This window comes from Sarcophilus harrisii, chromosome 1, assembly GCF_902635505.1.
Source record: "Sarcophilus harrisii chromosome 1, mSarHar1.11, whole genome shotgun sequence".
Classification (NCBI taxonomy): Eukaryota; Metazoa; Chordata; class Mammalia; order Dasyuromorphia; family Dasyuridae; genus Sarcophilus; species Sarcophilus harrisii.
This window is the reverse complement of record NC_045426.1, coordinates 80201148-80219923: the sequence shown is the minus strand read 5'-3', so window position 1 is coordinate 80219923 and position 18776 is coordinate 80201148. Positions and strand designations below refer to the sequence as shown.

At 52.4% G+C, this 18776-nt stretch overlaps 1 protein-coding gene across 1 annotated transcript in view; it reads left to right on the top strand.

Moving 5' to 3' along the window:
* STAB1 (stabilin 1) overlaps positions 1-18776 on the top strand; it is a 53783-nt gene that overhangs the window by 7471 nt on the left and 27536 nt on the right. The window contains exons 7-26 of the mRNA XM_031965781.1: positions 116-235; positions 914-1104; positions 1363-1502; positions 5079-5206; positions 5457-5539; positions 6281-6424; positions 7069-7218; positions 7586-7648; positions 9353-9466; positions 9793-9846; positions 10277-10357; positions 10940-11098; positions 11223-11285; positions 11833-11928; positions 14900-14986; positions 15463-15574; positions 17011-17197; positions 17280-17373; positions 17515-17673; positions 18362-18460. Of these exons, the coding sequence (XP_031821641.1) occupies positions 116-235; positions 914-1104; positions 1363-1502; positions 5079-5206; positions 5457-5539; positions 6281-6424; positions 7069-7218; positions 7586-7648; positions 9353-9466; positions 9793-9846; positions 10277-10357; positions 10940-11098; positions 11223-11285; positions 11833-11928; positions 14900-14986; positions 15463-15574; positions 17011-17197; positions 17280-17373; positions 17515-17673; positions 18362-18460 (2324 nt within the window). The remainder of the gene's footprint in view (positions 1-115; positions 236-913; positions 1105-1362; positions 1503-5078; positions 5207-5456; positions 5540-6280; positions 6425-7068; positions 7219-7585; positions 7649-9352; positions 9467-9792; positions 9847-10276; positions 10358-10939; positions 11099-11222; positions 11286-11832; positions 11929-14899; positions 14987-15462; positions 15575-17010; positions 17198-17279; positions 17374-17514; positions 17674-18361; positions 18461-18776) is intronic.

The following is an 18776-nucleotide window of genomic DNA, read 5'->3' as shown; positions in this document are numbered from 1 at the left end:
CAAAGGAAGGGTATATTTTGCCTAAGTTGACAGAGTGAGTCAGCTAGAACTAGAACCCGGCACTCCTGATTGAGTCCTTCTACTTCTCTGCCCTATTTTTCTGCTCTGCTTCCAGAAGTGGCGGCCTGCAAGGACCTGGCCTGCCCACAGAACTCACAGTGTGTGAACACAGATACTGGGGCACCCAGCTGCAAGTGTCTCCCGGGCTACCGGCTCCAGGGCACCAAATGCCAAGGTGAGCCCTCTTAAGACCCAAGCGAAGCCCTTGCTGTTCAAAAAAAAGAGTAATCCCTGCCCACTCCCCTACACCCCAAAGCAGACCTACCTCTCACCTATGTAGATATTCTTGCACAAATATCCATGTGCATTTAGTAGCTCAGAGGCAAATGATGAAAAAGAAGAAATTTGACTTCAGTGCCCTGAGCCTTTCCTTTTGGCACTCTCCCTTCCCTTTTTCATACTCCTGTTCTTATCCTGTTCTCTTTTCGTTTCCCTCTTCAACTAAAAAAGGACCCTACTCAGTCATGTACACGTTAATATAAATTCACTTTAGTATGAATTCATCTCCAATTAGGCACTGGCCTGATTTCCTTATGGGAAATGAAAGGCACTTTCTTCATTAAAGGGATTCTTGAATTGGGCAACTGGTCAGGGAAGGAAAGGCCCTGGCATCATATCTTATTCTATAGGGACAACCAAAGGTTCTAATCAGTCAACAGGATGACCAAGGACTCATTGATTGTTTAATTCATTCATCCATGCCATGTATGCACTGAATGGATACCAAGTTCCTACAGACTTGTTGCTAATATCCCATCTGGCCCCTTCCTACCCTCCTGCCTTCCATAGGATAGGTTAACCACAAAGTCCCTTCCTGATTTTCATGGCCCCTCTTCTTCCTCAAATCTTTCAGCCCAAGATCCTTGTTCTTCCTGTTCTCCTTTTGCTACATGCTCAGCCCTGGAAAATGGAAACTTTGAATGCCAGTGCAAGGCTGGTTACCACGGTGATGGGAAATTCTGCCAGCCCGTGGACCCCTGCACTTCCAACTATGGTGGCTGTCCCAGTAACTCCACCCGGTGCCTATACCTGGGTCCAGGCAAGGTGACTGAGGGCTCCCAGCAAGGGACACTGGGTGAGGGCAAGGTTGGGGGGGACTCTCCCTTGCTCTCCCTGCTGAGAAGACTCTAGGATGGCCTACACCCCTTTTTCTGGGACTCAGGTTCCAGAATCGTATAGGAGCCAGACTGGGGTGAGGGTGGGGAGAGCGAAAGAAGGGGCTAAGGGAGCCTCGGCTCCTTCCCTCTCCTCACTTCAAGTCACGGCTAAGCAAGGGTTTCTGCTCCTCCCCTGGCTCCCCAGTCCATCTGTGCCTGCAAACCAGGCCTAACTGGTATTAGCCACAACATCTCGGAAGGTTGCAGACCCATCATCTCCTCCTGCCGTAATTTCTTCTGCGACAGTTCAGCCACTTGCCAGCTGGATGTGCAGGGCAGACCCAGGTGAGCACAGGACAGTGTGAATGAGCACGTGGGACTGGGCGTACCAGGGGTGGGCCGTAATGTCTTAGTTAATGGTACGATGGTGGGATTCTAAAGACCAGAGTCTGAAGGTATGGCCTATTCTCTGTGTGAGTATAAATGAGAAGCATCCTGGGGTGGGGAAGGAACACCAATCAGACTTAGAACTTTGGTTCAAGTTCCACCTTTCCCAGAGTCTGTGGTTCCAGTGGTCTTGTGGAAGTCACTTAACCCAGGGAACCTCACTTTAATGCAAAATGAGGCAGCAGAAGGAAAAGTTGGATTATATATAATCTCAGGTCCCTTCCCTCTCTAAGGACTATGGGTAGGGTGTGTGTATGTACTAAGATGCCTAAATCAATTTCATTTCATTGAATGTTTATTGATTTTGGAGATTAAAAAATGAAAAAAAATTACTGGTGAATGGGAAGGGAACAGTGAGGGATGGACACAGTATATTATATCATAAATAAGTATAAAAGGCAGCTGGGACCACAGTGGATGGAGTGCTGGGCCTGGAACAAAGGACTTGGTGTTTTAGAATATGCAGCATGGTGTGACAGATAAAGTACCAGACTTGGAATCAGAACATTTGATTTTGTTCTTTTCTTTCCTTCTTTTTTCCCCTGAAGCAATTGAGTTTAAGTGACTTGCCCAGGGTCACCCAGCTAGGAAGTGTTAAGTGTCTGAGGCCAGATTTGAACTCAGATCCTCCTGACTTCAGGGCACCTAGCTTCCCCAGAGCATTTGATTTTGAATCATGCCTCAACTATTCACTAGTTGTGTGATCTATATATCCCTTAAGCTCTCTCAGCCTCATTATTCTCCTCTGTAAGATGGGGATAATAATAGTAAATGAGATAATATATGAAAAGAGCTTTGTAAGGAAGATATGTAAATGCTAGCAATTATTATAATTGCTAGCATTATCCAAGTATCAGTAGGGAACCACTCAACTTTTTATCAGGGAGTTACACAATTAACTGAGTAAAATATAGACTGGAAAAGAGATCCAAGGAAGTCCAAGAAAGAGGGGATAACGATCTGAGCTAGAGTTAGTGAATAGAAGGGGATGGATGAGAGGGGTATTGTAGAGTTACAAGACTTCCCAACTGATTAGGTAGTGGGAAGAAAGGAGAGAAAAGAGTCAAAGATGACCTTGGAATTTTGAGCTTGAATGACTGGGAAGATGATGATATCATCAATAGGAAAAGGCAGGTTAAGGGGGAAATCAATGAGTTCTGCTTTGAACATGTTGGGTTTGAAATCTGGGTGAGACATTGTTCATGTGGGTCAGGAGGTCTAAGGAGAGACTGGGGCAGGGATAGATTTAGGAGCCATCTTCATTGAGGTGGTAATGCAAACCAAGGGAATAGATGAGATAGTAAGATGGAGAATGTCAATAAAATAAATGGAGAACTCTTCAAAGAGAAGAGTTAGGGGGCAGGACCTCTCCCCACACAAGACTCTTAAAAGGCAGGAGTAAGATGAACCAGGAAAGAAAATTGAGAAGGATCAGCAGATAGGGAGAGAGCCAGTGGTGTCCACCATTATGGCAGTCTAAAGAGTAGAGAAAATATTCAGAAGAAGGAGATAGCAGAAGCAGAGAAGAAAAGGAAGCCTAAGAGAGTTGTCAGTGAAAGTCAGACTTTTGACCTCTGAGAGACCAATGTCAGCAAAATGGTCACAATGAAAAGTAATTGGAAAGGAGCTGAGGAGTGAGGGAGGGAGTAATGAGGAAGCAGAGGTGTCAAGTGTAGACTACTCTTCCTGGAAGTTTGGTCTTTCCTAGAAGAGGAAGAGAGAAAGAGGACGAAATGTGAGAGGGGTGGTTGACAGGGTCAAGAGGAAGTTTTTTAGATTGGGAAAGATCCAGAGCATGTTTGTGGTTTGAGAGGAATGGGCTAGTAAAGGGATGCGTGAGAGAGGGGATTGGCTAAGTCAAGTCATGGAGGAATAGAGAAAGATGAAATTGAAGAGCAAAAGTTCTGAGACCTGTGTTTTTGCCAAATAGACCCATTGTCCTTCCTCAAACCCAATACCCCATCTCCCAGTCTTTACACTAGCAGTGCCCCATGCTTGCCATGTTCTCCTTCCTCCTTCACAGGAAGCTTCTCCTGGCTGCCTCAGTTTTGGGCGCCAACCCTTCCTTCTTCAGGGGGTCTGCTGCTAGTGCCTTCCCCTCTGAGATTACCTCCCATCAGCTCTGGATCCGTCTTGGGTGAACCAGAGAGCTTGAGCCTGTTTTCTTTATTAAATGATCATGAGCTGCTTTAGGACAGAAACTCTTGTTTTGCTTTTCTTGGTGCTTAGCAGTGCCTGGCCCATGGCAAGTGCTTAATAAATGCTTGTAGACTGACCATCACTCGAAAGGACTAAACTTTTTTGGTTTGGGCCCAGAAGGCAGAATTACGGGCAATGGATATAAGTTGTAAAGGCAGATTTTGACTATAGAAGAAAAGCAACTAGAGATATCCAAAAAATGAAGAGTCTCAATAGGGAGAGGGGCTCTCCATCGCCGGAGGTCTTCACGGAGACTTAGGATGCTTCCTTGTCAGAGATGTAACTTGCTCTATTGTGAGTCAGACTAGATAGTCTCTGAAGGTCCTTACAGATCTGGGATTGTGGAGGGAGACAGGAGATCGGGAAATGGGGATGGGGAAATGTCGCCCATTCAAGGTCAACTGAGCCATGGACTGAGGGTTACTTGGGCTGGGGGGCAGCTGCTCTCTTAGATGGCCTTGTAGGAGCATTAGGAACCAAGTAGCATTTGTAAAGTCTCCTGTTCTGAGCAGACTTTGAGTTTCCCAAGGGAAAAACCTGGTCCTCTTCCTTACTGTGCCTTCCATATTGTTGATAATAAAGTAGTATTTAGTAAGTGCCTAAATAAAAGAAGATGAAAATAAAGCTTTTATATATATATATATATATGTATATATATAATATTATATTGAGGGAGACAATATGTACATGTGTATAATATGATAATATATATGTTCACACATTATATATGTATATGTGTGTATGTATGTATGGAAAGAGAGAGAATTTACAAAAAATAAAACAAGACCATCTGACAGAGAAATGATTGACATGAAACACCGAATGTGTGTGTGAAAAAACTCTCTTGGGGTGTTTAAGTTTGGAACTAAAGGCAGGGTCTGGGTCTTCTCTTCCTCATTTTAGCTCAGCACAGGGTTCTTCACAAAGGAACCCCCAGTTAAGGTCTCTTGACCCGAATCTCACCTGGGAGATAAGACCTGAATACTAGACAGTTAAAAAAGGCGAAGGTGAGGGACTCTAGAAACTCAGAAAGGGGAAGACCATTCTGGACTAAGCTGGGGAAAGCTTCCTGGAAGGGGAGAATTGACCTGGACCTTGGAGGCTGAGAGGAAGAATGTGAGTAGGAAGAAGGAGGAAGAAAGGAAGGCAGAAATATGAGACCCAGGGGACAAAGTGGGTCAGAGCCTGAGTGAGAGACGGAGTCAGTGGGCTTAGAAATTGCTGTTGGAGAAGGGGGGGAGGATTTTGTAAAGCTGATCTAACATCCCCCATCAGGTGTACCTGCAAAGAAGGAGAAATCGGAGATGGACGTTCCTGTTATGGACACTTTATCAGGGAGCTGGAGAGAGCCAATAGCCAACACCGGTTCAAAAGGAAATTATCTACAGCCCTCAGAATGCTGGGTAATGCCCCTCCTGAGCTGACCTGGGGACCCTTACACCCTGGGGATGAGAGGGCCTGGGCCCAGGATTCTGACTTCATTAGACTGGGGAGCAGGTCCGGCAGCTCCCTAGGGAGAGGAACATGGGAACTGCAAGAGCTGGGTTGTTATATGCAGGGGATAAATACTAAGGAGACCACTTGTAAGAGGAGAGAGGCTTGCTCCCTCCCATCCCAAGTTGGGGGAACTCTGACATCCTCTCCCTTTGGCAGAGAATGGCTGTGGGGAGATCCTATCCAAGTCCGGGCCGTTCACAGTGCTGGTCCCATCCTTGTACGTGTCTCGGACCTTGAATGTGAGTGCCGCTGGCCCCCTGGCCCCAGGGCTCTCTGCTGAGCTTCGAGTGCTTTGGGCCCCTTCTTTCACCTGCTCCCTCCTTCCCTTCCCTCTCAGAGGGGGCCAGAGTACAGAGCACCTTATCCCTATACCCCTCAGCCTGGAACCAGGGCTTCCTGTGTCTGACACCATGGAGTAAAAATACTGAACCCTGGGAAATACATGCCCAGACTGGTGCCCTCTTGGGATTTCATCGGCTTTCTCCCTGCAGAGAAAAACGTGGGGGCTGGTAGGGGTGATATTCTGCCCTAAATCTCTCTGTCCAATGCCTAGCCCCTCCTGGAAAGGGCAAGCCTCTCCCTCAGAGATCCCCTTCCCCTCAGAGGGCGCCCATGCCTTCAGAGAAACTCCTTTCCCCTTTCCTGGGGGGCCCCCGAGGGCGAAGCCAGGAAGAATTGCTGCAAGGACACCCCTGAAGCCTAGAATTGGAACAGGAAGCAAAGCTCTTTCTTTCCCTGTCCCACTGAGCTCTGATCCCCAGTCTTTTCACGGATCACCAACCTAGATCCAGAAAAGACTGGGAAGCCACCTGGTCCGTCTTCCTCATCTTACAGATGACTGAGACTTGTTGTCTGTGTCAGAGGAGAATTCCAAGCCAGGTCCTAGCATACCCCACCGACCCCGATCTTCCACCCCTTCCCTGGGGCACCGAGTCTTCCTTCCCAGAACCCCCTAACACCCTCCCTTTGCCTCCGTGAAGGAATCCCTGTCCAAGTCGATATGCAAACTGTACATCATCCCCGGACAGCACTTGATGGAGGAGCGCATCACAGCTCCCACATACTCCCGGACGTGGTGGACACTGGCCGGAGAGTCGGTGACCATCAGTGGCAGCAAGTACCTAGTAAGGAGGCCCCGGGCCCGCACTGCTGCCTCTGGCGCTGGGCGCTTTGCTTAAGGCCGAGAGGGATGGAGAAGCGGGGCAGAGAATGGCTCTGGGTCCGCTCTCGGGAACCTCATGGTGTGAGGGGGACCGGGGAAGCAGGCCCCGGGAGCTCTGCGGCCCGAGCGGCCGAAGCCAGGAACTAAATGGGGGGTTTGACGGCAGGCCCTTCTGGAGAGGTTGGGGGACTGGGGGATGTCCGGCCTGGGCGCGTCCTTCGGGGATCGCACAGAGATGGGGGCAGCTGCTGGGGCCTCCGCTGGCCACAGGAGGGGTCAGAAGTGGCCGCTCACCCGGAGGAGAGGCTCAGCCAATTGGGGCGGAGAGGACTTGCCGAGCACGGATGTGCTGGAGAGCGGGTGGCGTGGACAGGCCCGTTAGCAGGGCGGCGGGCTGGGGGCGGAATCCCCTGGTAATGACTTTGCCAGGTCTCTGAGGCTAGGCTGGCAGATGCGGGGACCCGGCACTCTGGGAAGCGAGTCCCACTTACCTCCTGGCACCTGGAGGCTTCCAGGTCGGGCTGGGGAGGGGGCTCTCCCTGGGGGCTGAGCGCAGGCAGGGCCCTGCCCCCTGGCAAGGGAGTTTGAGGCTTGAAGCTTCCGCAGAGCCCTGGGAAAACCATGAAGTACAACGACCAGCTAGGCTCGACCTACAGCATCGTGCAGACCAACTTGCCCGCCTCCAACGGCGTCTTCCACTTAATCAGCAACATCCGCACGCTGCCCCCTCAGTCCTTCATCCCCGGAGATCCGCAGGTGAGCCAGGCCCGCCTCTGCTCGTGGGGGAGAGTCTGAGTCCCCAGGATCTAGTCCCAGGGTCCCCTTTAATCCAGCTTAAGTGCATTGGGTTGGTGATGCTTCTCTAGCCTGGGGCTCAGGACGGTTTGGGCTGTTTAAGTAAAACTGGAGCTGGGGCAGCAGGACGAGGCTCGGGCAGCCCTTTCCAAAGTTGACCAGACCTTGTGGCCAGGAGCTCTCAGGCCCCGAGCCCCGCAAGGGCTGACCCAGGCCCTCAGGGTGGAGGGTTCTCTGTGAGTGGCCGAGAACAGGAAAAGGGGAGGTTTTCTTTCTCCAGACTCCAAAGTCCTCCCAACCCACGTATCCATTCCATGTGTCCCCACAGAAATCCATCGGGAAGATTCTGGCTTCTATGGATGTCTTCAGCCGGTTTGAAACCATTCTGGAGGTGAGCAGACGACAGAAGGCTCAGAAGAGACCCTGACGTCTGATTTGGGACCAAGAGGGCCCCCTTCTACCTGCTCCCCCAAGGGCTTCGGGGGCAGGCTCCTTGGCCCGGCCTGCCTCCTTCGCTCCTGTTTGTCAGAACTCTTTTCATTCATTATCAGCCCTGCACGGAGGCAAGATAAGGGGTCTTTATGCAGAGAAGGAACCAGAGGTGCCCAGAATGGGAGCAGTTTGTCCAGGATCCCAGAGAGGGAGGGTGGGCGAGCTCTCTAACTCAGGTGTAACTGAAGCTGGGCTGCCTGAGCCTCCCTTGAATAACCTGTCGGGGTGGGGAGAAGGGCCCCTGACACTGTGGCTGCTCAGCCCTTGGTTTTGGAGACAAGGACATTTGTGACACCGAAAGGGGAAGGGATTTACTCAAGTTACAGGCAAAACTGAGTCTGGTAAAGCTAGCTCTTCAATAAGTAATATCTTTTGTAAATATGTCACCTTCATTTCGGAGCATGTTACTCCCTCCTACACAGTCATTCCTTGTAACAAGAAAGAAAAAAGCAACCAAAGCTGACCCATGTCAATTGAATTTCATAGTATACCCAAGATTTCATATTCTTGGTCCCCCCTCACCTCAGCAAGGAAAGGAGGGAAGGTACTTTTTTTTTCATTCATGATCTCTTTCTGTCTCTATCTTTCTCTCTCTCTCTGTCTCTGTCTCTCTCTGTCTCTCTGTCTCTCTCTGTCTCTCTGTCTCTGTCTCTCTCTCTTCCCCCCATCCCTCTCTGTCTCAATCTCTCTTTTCCTCACACTGCTTCTACACTTCTTTCGTGAGCCTTAGTTTCTCCATCTGTAAAACAAGGAGCATCTGTGCAACCTACCCCATAGGACTGTTTATAAGGAAAGCCCTCCATACAGTGCTGTATAAATCCCTTCCTTTCCTCTCTCGACTCCCCTCCACTAAGGTGATGGCCAAGTGCTCTACAGGAGCAGTTGTCCATTCTCAAAGACCTCGGTGATCTCAACACGTCGAGATAAGCTCTTGATCTTTTCCTTTCCCATCTCTCCCATGGCCTTGTTTCCAATGGAACACCAGCATGTCTAAATTTCCCCTATCTCAAAAACAAAGCAACTTTCCTTGGATGTTAGGGTGTCACCTACAGCTTTCTTCACCTGTCAAGGTTCTGGTTTTGTTTTATATTTATAGAAAAGCTCTAAATACAATGCTCAGTACATAGTAGGTGCTTAATAAATGTTTGTTTCTTTGTTGATGGATCTGGAATTTTATTAGTATAAGAAACTCCTGGGGAAAAATTAGTCGATAGAGAGAACTGGACTTTGGAGTCAGGAGAAGTCGAGTTGCAATTTCTGTCTCTGGTACTAACAGAGCAAACTGGACAAATTTTTGGAGCCTCAGTTTGCTCATCTGTGATGTAAAGGGTTGAACTTTACACTTCTAAGGTTCTTCCACCTTTATATTTTTCCTATAACAAAACAGATCAGGGAACTGGGATCCAGAGTTGGGAATTGACTTAAGTTTACAGAGCTATTAAATGGCAATCTCATTTGAATTCAGGATTTTCCCTTGGGCCCTCAAGACTGTAATATGCACGAAAGCAGGGTCTGAACCTTACCATACCTTTGTATCACTGACACGGAGCACAGGACTTGGGCATTCGTGGCAGGTGCTTAATACCTGACCTGTTAATTCCAGAACTGTGGCCTCCCTTCCATCCTTGAAGGCCCAGGGCCCTTCACTGTATTTGCCCCCAGCAACACTGCGGTGGACAGCATGCGAGATGGGAGGCTCATTTACCTGTTCACGGAGGTGAGTGTGTGGGGCCTAAGGAAAGAAGGTATCTTTGGGTGGAAAGTCAATGAAATCTTCCCCAGTATTGCCCAAAGCATCTCCTTCTCCATCCTCCCCACCTGACTGCCACTTCCTGACTGATTTTATAATCACCTTTCTGGGAGAAGTTTTATTTTCATCCCAAAAACTTCCCTCTCCATCAATGCAGTTTTGGAGCCTCCCACAAACTGCTCCATCTTATCCCTCAAATCCTGTTTCTATGGTCTCTTCCCTATTGGCTCTAAAACCAAAGGGCCATGTTAAATAAAACACCCAACCGCTGACGACACCTTTTTATCTCCTAGGGCATCTCCAAACTTCAGGAATTGGTGAAACATCACATTTACAGCAGTGCTGGGGTAAGAGACCTCCGGGCTCAGCTTTCAGCCTCCAACACCCCCAACTTCACAGTCACAGTTTCTCCCAGATTTTGGTCCAAAACCTTTTTCAGGGCCTGCCTCCTCCAGGAAGCCTTTCTAATGAACTCTACCCACTTCTGCTTTTTACTTTGTCTCTCCAGCTAATTGCTAAATTTCTGATCTGTTCATCTATGCTTTTTTATGTCTCTGTAAGTGTCTAAGTAATCTCAAGCTGTCTTCAGGTGGGCGTCCTCTGTCCCACCACTTCAGATCAGGGGATCCTTTGATGGGAGAATCTGTGAGAGCTGCGACTCTGTGCTCCCTTAGGGTTGAGCCCAGTCCAAGTCTGGGGGAGGGACTCCCTCTTCAGAGGAGGGTGAGCCAGTACTCTGAGAGACCCAACCTCCTCTCCTGTCCTCTCATCCCTCAGCTGACTGTGGACAAGCTGATCACCTTGAGGCAAATCCAGACTATGGCCAACCAGGTCCTGCTCACGAACATCACAGATGAGGTGAGTGTGGGGCCGACACTGTATCTGTTTATAATTGTCCGTGGACCCCTAAGCCCTTCCTTCAGGAAGGCGAGCACCAAACTGTTTGATGAGGGATTTCTGTGAGCTTCTCGAGGGATGGGGTGTTTTTTCCCACACATAGAGGAGATACTTGTTGGCTGACGGTTCACCCTGTTACACACAGGTAGTTTTATGGGCTCCTGGGTTGGTAAAGCTAGAAGGCACCTTAGAGATAATCAAGTCCCACCTTCCCATTTTAAATTCAAAGAAACTGAGGTCCATGGGAGGGGGGAGCTATCGACAGTTGTTCAAGGTAACAGAATCAGTATCTGAACGCAGGCCTTCCAATTTCCATTTGTACTCTTTTTACTATACTTTACAGGTCAACAATTCAACAATAACCAACAGAATGTACAGGGAGGGAGCCCCATGTAATCTAAGTCTTTATGTTATATATGGTGACTATGAGGCACAGAGAAGGGAACTGGGCCCAAGTGAGCTGACAGGTCTCAGGATACTATTTCTCTTGGGGGTCAGTATGGGGAAGATAGTGAAGGAAAAGGCGCGGGATTTCTGTCCCAGGGCCGCATCCTCTTGGGCTCTCCTGGCATCCCTTTGAAGACCGTGGATATCGTGGCTTCCAACGGGATTATTCACCTGCTGGATGGAATTTTGCTGCCCCCATCCATCCTGCCCATCCTGCCCCATCGTTGCAATGAGAACCAGTACAAGATTGTGCTGGTGAGTATTTCCCAAAAGGGACCGACAGCTACTAGTCACCCCTAGGAAAATAGGCTCAGCGGGGAGGAGGACCACCGCTAAATGGCTCCTGCAGAACTGTGACAATTAGCTCTTCTCTTCCCAGAGTACCTGTGGAGATTGCCAGGCCCAGAATACCAGCATATGTCCCCCCGACAGCCAAATGCTGGTGAGTGTTGTGCTGTGGGTTCCTAAAGGCTCCTCTGGGAGTGCGGCATAGGGGAGGAGGAAACCTAGGGGAAGGTGATACCTGGAGGTGGGATCCCCCCACCCGGGGATCTGGGCTCCAAAGGCGGTTTTCCATCCACTATGCCCGGATGCCTTTAGCAGACAGCCACGAGGATTGTAGCCCCATGCCCTAAGAATATCTGTCTGGAACTCTTCTCTGGTCAGTGGAGACCGACCCCCCCGCCCATGTCCATGAGGAACATGGGCAGAGTTGACTAAAATCGAAGAACTTCCCTCCCTCTGCTCTTCCATTCTCACTGATTACACACCCATCGGGACAGAGTCCAATATAGGGGACTTTGGGTTTGTATAATATTAATGATAATAGTGAGAACTTACATAGCACTTTATCATTTACAAAGTATAAAGTTGCAAACCCAGAAAAGTGGAGCTGTTTGGAATCAGGATGGAGAAGTCTGTTCCTCAGTGATTCAAAGCTTTCCCTCCTGAATCTCCCCCTCCCTCTTATTTCCTCCTCCTTCTCCCAGAACATTTTCCCCAAGGAGTGTGTTTACATCCATGACCCAGACGGCCTGAATGTGATGAAGAAGGGCTGTGCTCGATACTGTAACCAGACTGTGGTGGTGAGTGAATCACAAGGAATAGGGGAGGGGAGGGGTCTGGGAAAGGAAGGGGTGTGGGAAGGGGAGTTGGGGCTGGGTGGGTGGAGTTGCAGAGGGAACCAAAGGTCCCCCTTTGTGGGGATGCCCCCTACAAGACTAAGGATGCCAGGGAGCCCATCAGGAGCAAGGTCTCCTCTCTTGCTCAGGAAGAGAAGAGGCAGATGAGAGAGCTTGAGATGGATCCTGAATAGGACTGAAAGGTTGAACTGGAAGACATAGGATGGAGGGGATTAAATAATCCTAGGGATTTCATTAACAGTTTTAGATGGTCCAGAAATCAATTTTATAGACACCTCTGTCTCTCTGATAGTTAGACAGTCTGCCGGTCACTGTTTCCGGGGTGATGGTATGACAGGGGCTACATGGGGCTAAATATCTTATAGCCCACCTGCCCTCTGTTTCTTCTACCTAAACTACTTTCCCTGGCCTTATCTCTGGGCTGCTTTTCCTGGTTCTCCTGTTCAGTCATGGCCAACTCTTTATGACCTCATTTGGGATTTTCTTTTCTTTCTTTTTCAACAGTTCCCCCCCCCCCAATTATATGTAAGGACAATTTCTAACATTTATTTTTACAAAATTTTGAATTCCGATTTTTTTCCTTCTCCTCTTTCTAAATTATGGCAAAAAATTTGATATATATGTCAGTCGTGTAAAACAGATTTCCACATCAGTCATGTGGTAAAAGAAGAAACAGACCAAAATAAAGGGGGAAAACTGGGCTTTTCTTGGCAAAGATGTGGGAGTGGTTTACCATTTCCTTTCCTACCTTATTTTACAGACGAGGAACTGAGGCAGACAGGGTTAAGCAACCAGTTCAGGATTACGGTTAGGAAGTATCACGAGGCTAGATTAGAACTCGTGAGCGTGCTGTGTCCTATGGCTGCTGCCTGGGGATAGGGCCCACTAACCTTAGCTTGAGGGTTAAAGATGGGGCAGTAGCAGTGGCTGTGGTGTAACAAACCATTTAGCCCTCTCGCTAGGAACTCAGAGTCACAGGATGCTATTAGAAAAGCCTTCCTCTCCCTCCTCAGTTGAGGTCCCTTACCCAGAGTCCTCTCTTTTCTCCTTCTCTGCTGTGCCGCTGCGGTCTTCGGCCTCCTGCTCCGCCTTCATTCCTGCCTCACAGGATCCTCTCCCTCCCCAACAAAGAGCCCGCCCCATGCCCCCCTCTCCAGCAGATCACCCCGACTACACCTGGCATCCCTCCTTCCTTTGTTACCGCTCCCTCCTACACTTTCTGCAACCTGACCTCCTCCTCGGGACCCACCTGCGATGTCTCCTTTTGTCAGCGCTCTTTTAAACTAACAACCTAATGGCCCTTACTTAGTTCTCATCGACCTCCCTACAGCCTTCCAAACGGCGGATCACACTCTTCCCTCGACAGGCCTTCTCCAGGTTTTCAGGACAGGCTGTTCTCTGTCTCCTGTTCTCTTCCTCCATGACAAGGCCTTCTCAGTCCCTTTTGCAGGATCTTCACCCGCACCCATGCACACTAACGGAGGTGTTCCCAAAACTCTGTCCTGGGCTCTCTCTCTCTCTCCAGAATTTCTTCTTCTCCAGAATCTCTTGGTGATCTCATTAGTTCCCATGGGTCCAGTGATCATTTCTTTTTTCTTTTTTTTTCTTTTTTTTAAATTAAAGTCTTTTGGGGCAGCTCAGTGGCACAGTGGATAGAGCCCTAACCCTGAAGTCAGGAGGACCTGAGTTCAAATCTGGTCTCAGACACTTAACACTTCCTAGCTGTGTGATCCTGGGCAAGTCACTTAATCCCAATTGCCTCAGCAACAATAAAAAAGATTAATTAAATCTTTTTAATTTTCAAAAGATGCATTGATAATTTTTCAACATTAACCTTTGCAAAACCCTGTGTTCCAATTTTCCCCCTTTCTCCCCACCCCTCCCCTAGATAGCAAGTAATCTATGTTAAACATGGTAAAAATATGTGTTAAGTCCAACATGTGCATACATATTTATACAATTACCATGCTGCACAAGAAAAATAAAATCAAAAAGGAAAAACATGAGAAAGAAGGTAAAATGCAAGCAAACAACAGAAAGAGTGAGAAGGCCATGCTGTGGTCCACACTCAGTCCCCACAGTCTCTCCCTGGGTGCAGGTGGCTCTCTTCCTCACAAGGTCACTGGAACCGGTCTGAATAGCTCATTGTTGAGAAGTGCCGCGTCCATTAGAATGGACAATGATCATTTCCGTACAGAAGACTCCAGAGCTCGGCTCTCAGTCTTGTGATCCATCTGTCTTTCGGACCCCTCCCAGTGCTGTCCCGCAAGCATCTCAACCCCCTTTCCCTACAGCTTTTCTCTCCCTCTCCCTCCCACACCCTTGCAGCTCCCCATGCTCACAACATTGGAGTCATCCCTAACCCCTCTCTTGCGTTCCCCCACTCGCCCCTTGCCAAACGTTGGCATTTCTCCCTCGGCGATATTTCCTGTGTGCGTCCCCTTGGCCCTTCATCAGCGGCTACTTAGGTGCCGCCGTGGACCAGGAGCACTGCAGGAACCGCTGGGGCCCCTCTGCTCTCCCAGGCCCGATCCCTTCTCCAGACTACATGCTCCCCCCAGGGGTGCGACCCCCAGGCTTGCTCTGTGCCAGGCCCTGGGGACAGCGATGGGGGGTCTCTTGTCCTGCCTTTCTTTGTCCCCGAGGAGGAAGAGGCATTTAATATGAAAGCTTACTGGCCAATGGACTGATCTTGGAGAACATCTGGCCCCCGCCCTCGCTCTGTGGGGAGGGAAGCTCGGCACCATGAAGGGAAAGGGCTTTTTCCGAGCCCACCCGCGAGTGAACATCAGAGCTGGAAGTGGGGTGCGCCAGCAGAGATCCCTACGCTCAGTCCCAAGGAGCGGGTGACTGGCCGGTCCTGGTCGCTGCTTCTGCTGCCCAGCCCCGAAAAGTGGAAATCTTTCTCTTTCAGAAACTCGGCTGCTGTAAAGGCTTCTTTGGCCCCGACTGTTCCCAGTGTCCCGGAGGCTTCTCTAATCCCTGCTATGGCAAAGGCAAAGTGAGTTTCCGTCCCCTTGCACGGAACTGTGGCTAGAGGGGGCTCCTGTAGCTTTGGCTCAGGGTACCAACATCTGGGGGGCAGCGCTTCTTCTCACCGAGCTCTGTCCAGCCCACAGCTAAGTGGTGCCTTCTGCGGGGGTCTTGTGGCCCCCGACTACTGAGTGTAAGCTTGGGCATCGGAATTCCTGGGTCTCCTTGTTCTGGCTCTCTGAGAGACTGTCTCGCCTTTGCCTGTCCTAGAATGTGGATGTGATCTTAGCCCTGAGGCTGTCACACACGGCTCACCACTTGTCCCCACAGGTCCCTCTCGGGACGGGGGTGGGGTGGGGGGGGGGAGGGAGAGCAGGACAGGAGGCCAAGGATTGAACTGGAGGGGAGGAGGACGTTGGTCCGGGAGAGGATCCAGCAAGAAGCCCAAGATGCTGGGGGCCCCTCGGGCAGCCCTAGACTGAGCCTGCCTTCTTCCCTTCACAGTGCAGTGATGGTATCCAGGGCAACGGGGCCTGCACGTGCCTCAAAGCCTACAAGGGCGTCGCCTGCCACATCTGTGCGGATCCCAACCGGCATGGAGAGCAGTGTGAGGAAGGTCAGAGCCCCTGCCTGGGGGCCTGAGGGCCCTTCCCCCCCCCAAAGAGCAGGGACCCCTGACAGAGTCAGAGGAAAAGTGGCCACAAGGGTCTCAAAGGGAGAGCCAAGGACCTGGGGTTAGAAGCAGCACAGTGTAGGAAGGACACTGAAAAGCAACATCTCTCACGGGAGAGCTACTCTGCTCAGGACAAGATCAATTAATCAATAATCAACTTTATTAAGCTGGAGCTACAAGGAAAAGCAAAAATGGGAATGGTGGAGGGTCAGGGAGCTCCCAGCTGCAGCCTCCCACCCCTTCCCCCCAAAGAAAAGAAAACAAGAAGATGGGGGTGATGGGGGGAAGCCTGCTGGGGGCGTGAGTCTGTTTCAGAATGATGGAGCTCAGGAAAGGAGCCAGGTGGGAAATGAGCATTGTCGTCCCAGAGACACCTGCTAAAGGAGAAAGATGTCCAGCCTGCAGAAGGGAGGATTTAGCAAAGACAGGATGGCTGTCCTCCAGTATTTGAAGGATCGTTATGGGAGTAGATCGCTTCTGCCTTGACCAATGGGCAAGAAGTAGGAATAACTGGTGGAAGTTGCAGAGGTAGATAGGAAGAAAAGCTGACCCCTACTTAGGACTTTCCAAAGATGTCTTGGAAAGTAGTGAGATCCCCATCACTGGAGCTCTTTTTGGCTGGATGGCCATTGTCAGGGCTGCTGTTGAGGGGTTCCTGTTCAGTTTCAGGTTGGCCCAGATGCCAACTAAGGACTCTTCCAATTCAGAGTCTTATGACTTTGGCTAAACTGAAGCAGGGAGGATTTCAGCCAGACACTAACTTCCAGAGAGAGACAGAGACAGAGACAGAGACAGAGAGAGACAGAGACAGAAACAGAGACAAACTCAGAGAAAGAGACAGAGAGAGAGAGAGACAGAGAGAGAGAGAGAGAGAGAGAGAGAGAGAGAGAGAGAGAGAGAGAGAGAGAGAGAGAGAGAGAGAGAAAGAGAGAGAGAGAGAGAGAAGAGAGAGGAGAGAGACAGAGAGAGAGACAGAGAGAGAGACAGAAACAGAGACAGACTCAGAGAAAGAGACAGAAAAAGAGAGAGAGAGAGAGAGACAGAGAGACAGAGAGGGACAGAGACAGAGACAGAGAGAGAGAGTGCATGGGGTAAGGGGTAGATGACTTCATGGAAGGGGACTTGAAATCTCCAGGCTGTGACATCAGCGGTCCGGGTGACTCAGACACCCCATACATGCACACAACACCTCCACACACACTGAGTGAGTTGGAGAGGGAAGAGGGAGGAGAAGGCCTCAGGACTAGCTGTCCCTGGGGCCGCGTCTGCGGCCTGGCTCCCTAAACCCCCTCCCCCTGAATCCCTCCCTCCCCCGGGGAGCAGGCGGGGGCTGCTTCCCGCCCCGGCCCCCCTTCCCTTTCTCCTGCTCTCCCTTGCAGAATGCGGATGTGCCCACGGCATCTGTGACAACCGGCCCGGCAGCGGGGGGACGTGTCAGAGGGACACGTGCACCCAGGGCTTCAGCGGCCCCTTCTGCAACGAGTCCTCGGCTGACTGCGGCCCCGCGGGCCTGGACCAGTACTGCCACCCGCAAGCCCGCTGCGTCAGCCTCCAGGGCCGCGCCGCGTGAGTGCAGCCCCGCCCCCGAGCCCCCCGGCCCCCCCCCCGGCCGCCCCGGCTCTGACCCCCTCTGTCTCGCTCCCCCCAGGTGCGTCTGTGCCCCTGGCTTCGAGGGGGACGGCTTCTCCTGCGAGGTCAAGCACCCCTGCGACCGCCCCGACCGAGGCGGCTGCTCCGAGAACGTCAGTGGCCCCCCTGCCCCCTTTCCCCGGGGGATGCAGCCCGGGCCTGGGGGAGTGGGGGGGAGGGCCGGCCCCAGAACCCCGGCTTCCCCGACCTGCGGCAGGCCCGGCCGCCCTGAGGACCCCGTGGTTCCCCCCTAGGCCCAGTGCGTCAGGAACGCCTCCGCGCCCCACCCATGTGTGTGCAACAAGGGCTGGACGGGGAACGGCAGGTCCTGTGCGGCCATCAACCCGTGCGCGCTGGAGACGCGGGGCGGCTGCCACGCCGAGGCCCTCTGCAGCTTCACTGGGCCAGGGCAGGTAGGGGCGGGGCCGCCCCGGAAGTCCCCCGCGGGCCAGGGCCCGAAGTCCCAGCGGCAGAAAACGCGGGGGCCCCAGAGTCAGGGCGCGGGCCAGCGCGAGAGAGGCCGGCCTAGGAGCTCCTCCGGCACAGAAGGGGGCGTCTGGCGGGGCCTGGAGCCCGGCGGCGGGCGGGAGGGCGCTTAGAGCGCGGGACTGCGCACATCTCCGCCATGACCGCTTCTGGGGGGGGGGGTGGGGCGCAAGGCTTGGCCAGGGCTAATGCTGGAGAACCGTCCCCACGTGCTCTGGAAAACAACAAGTCCCAAACAGAAAACGGGACCTAGGGCGCTGGGGCCGAGAAGGGCATTGGGACAGCGCTGGTCCGGCCCTCTCGTTCTGTAGAAGACAGAGCGGGCCAGAGCCGGGACTCAGGTTCCCTCTAGTCGGGAGCGAGCAGGGGCCTTCTGCCCCCCCCCGCCCCGCCCCCCAACGGCAGCTCTGCGGGGGGCCGCCTCCCCAAGCCCGCTGGGGAGGGCCCGAGGGCAGCCAAGGGCAAAGTCCGTGCTGGGACCTGGGCCAAAGGGTCAGGGCGGCGCCTGAGAGAGCTGGGAAAGGCCCAGGAAGAAGCTCCGGTGGGGAGGGGCCTGAGGGGCAAGGGGGCTGGGGGGCGGGTCCGCCCTGACTGGCGAGCGCTGCCCCCCTCCAGAGCTCTTGTATGTGCAAGACGGGCTTCGCCGGCGACGGCTACGAGTGCAGCCGCATCAACCCGTGTCTGCAGGCCCCCAACGGCGGGTGCCATCCGCTGGTGAGCACGAGGGCCTGACCCCGCCTCCGCGGCTCCGGGGGCGGGGCGGGGCGGGGCTGGGGGCGGGGAGGGGCGGGGCTCCGGGGACGGGATGGGGCGGGGCTCCGGGGGAAGGGCGGGGCAAGGCCCCGAGGGAGGGAGGAGCGAGGCCCTGGGGGAGGGGAAGAGCGAGGCTCCGGGGGAGGGAGGAGCGAGGTTCTGGGGGAGGGGCTCCGGGGGAGGGGAGGGGCTCCGGGGGCGGGAGGGGCGGGGCTCCGGGGACGGGATGGGGCGGGGCTCCGGGGGAAGGGCGGGGCAAGGCCCCGAGGGAGGGAGG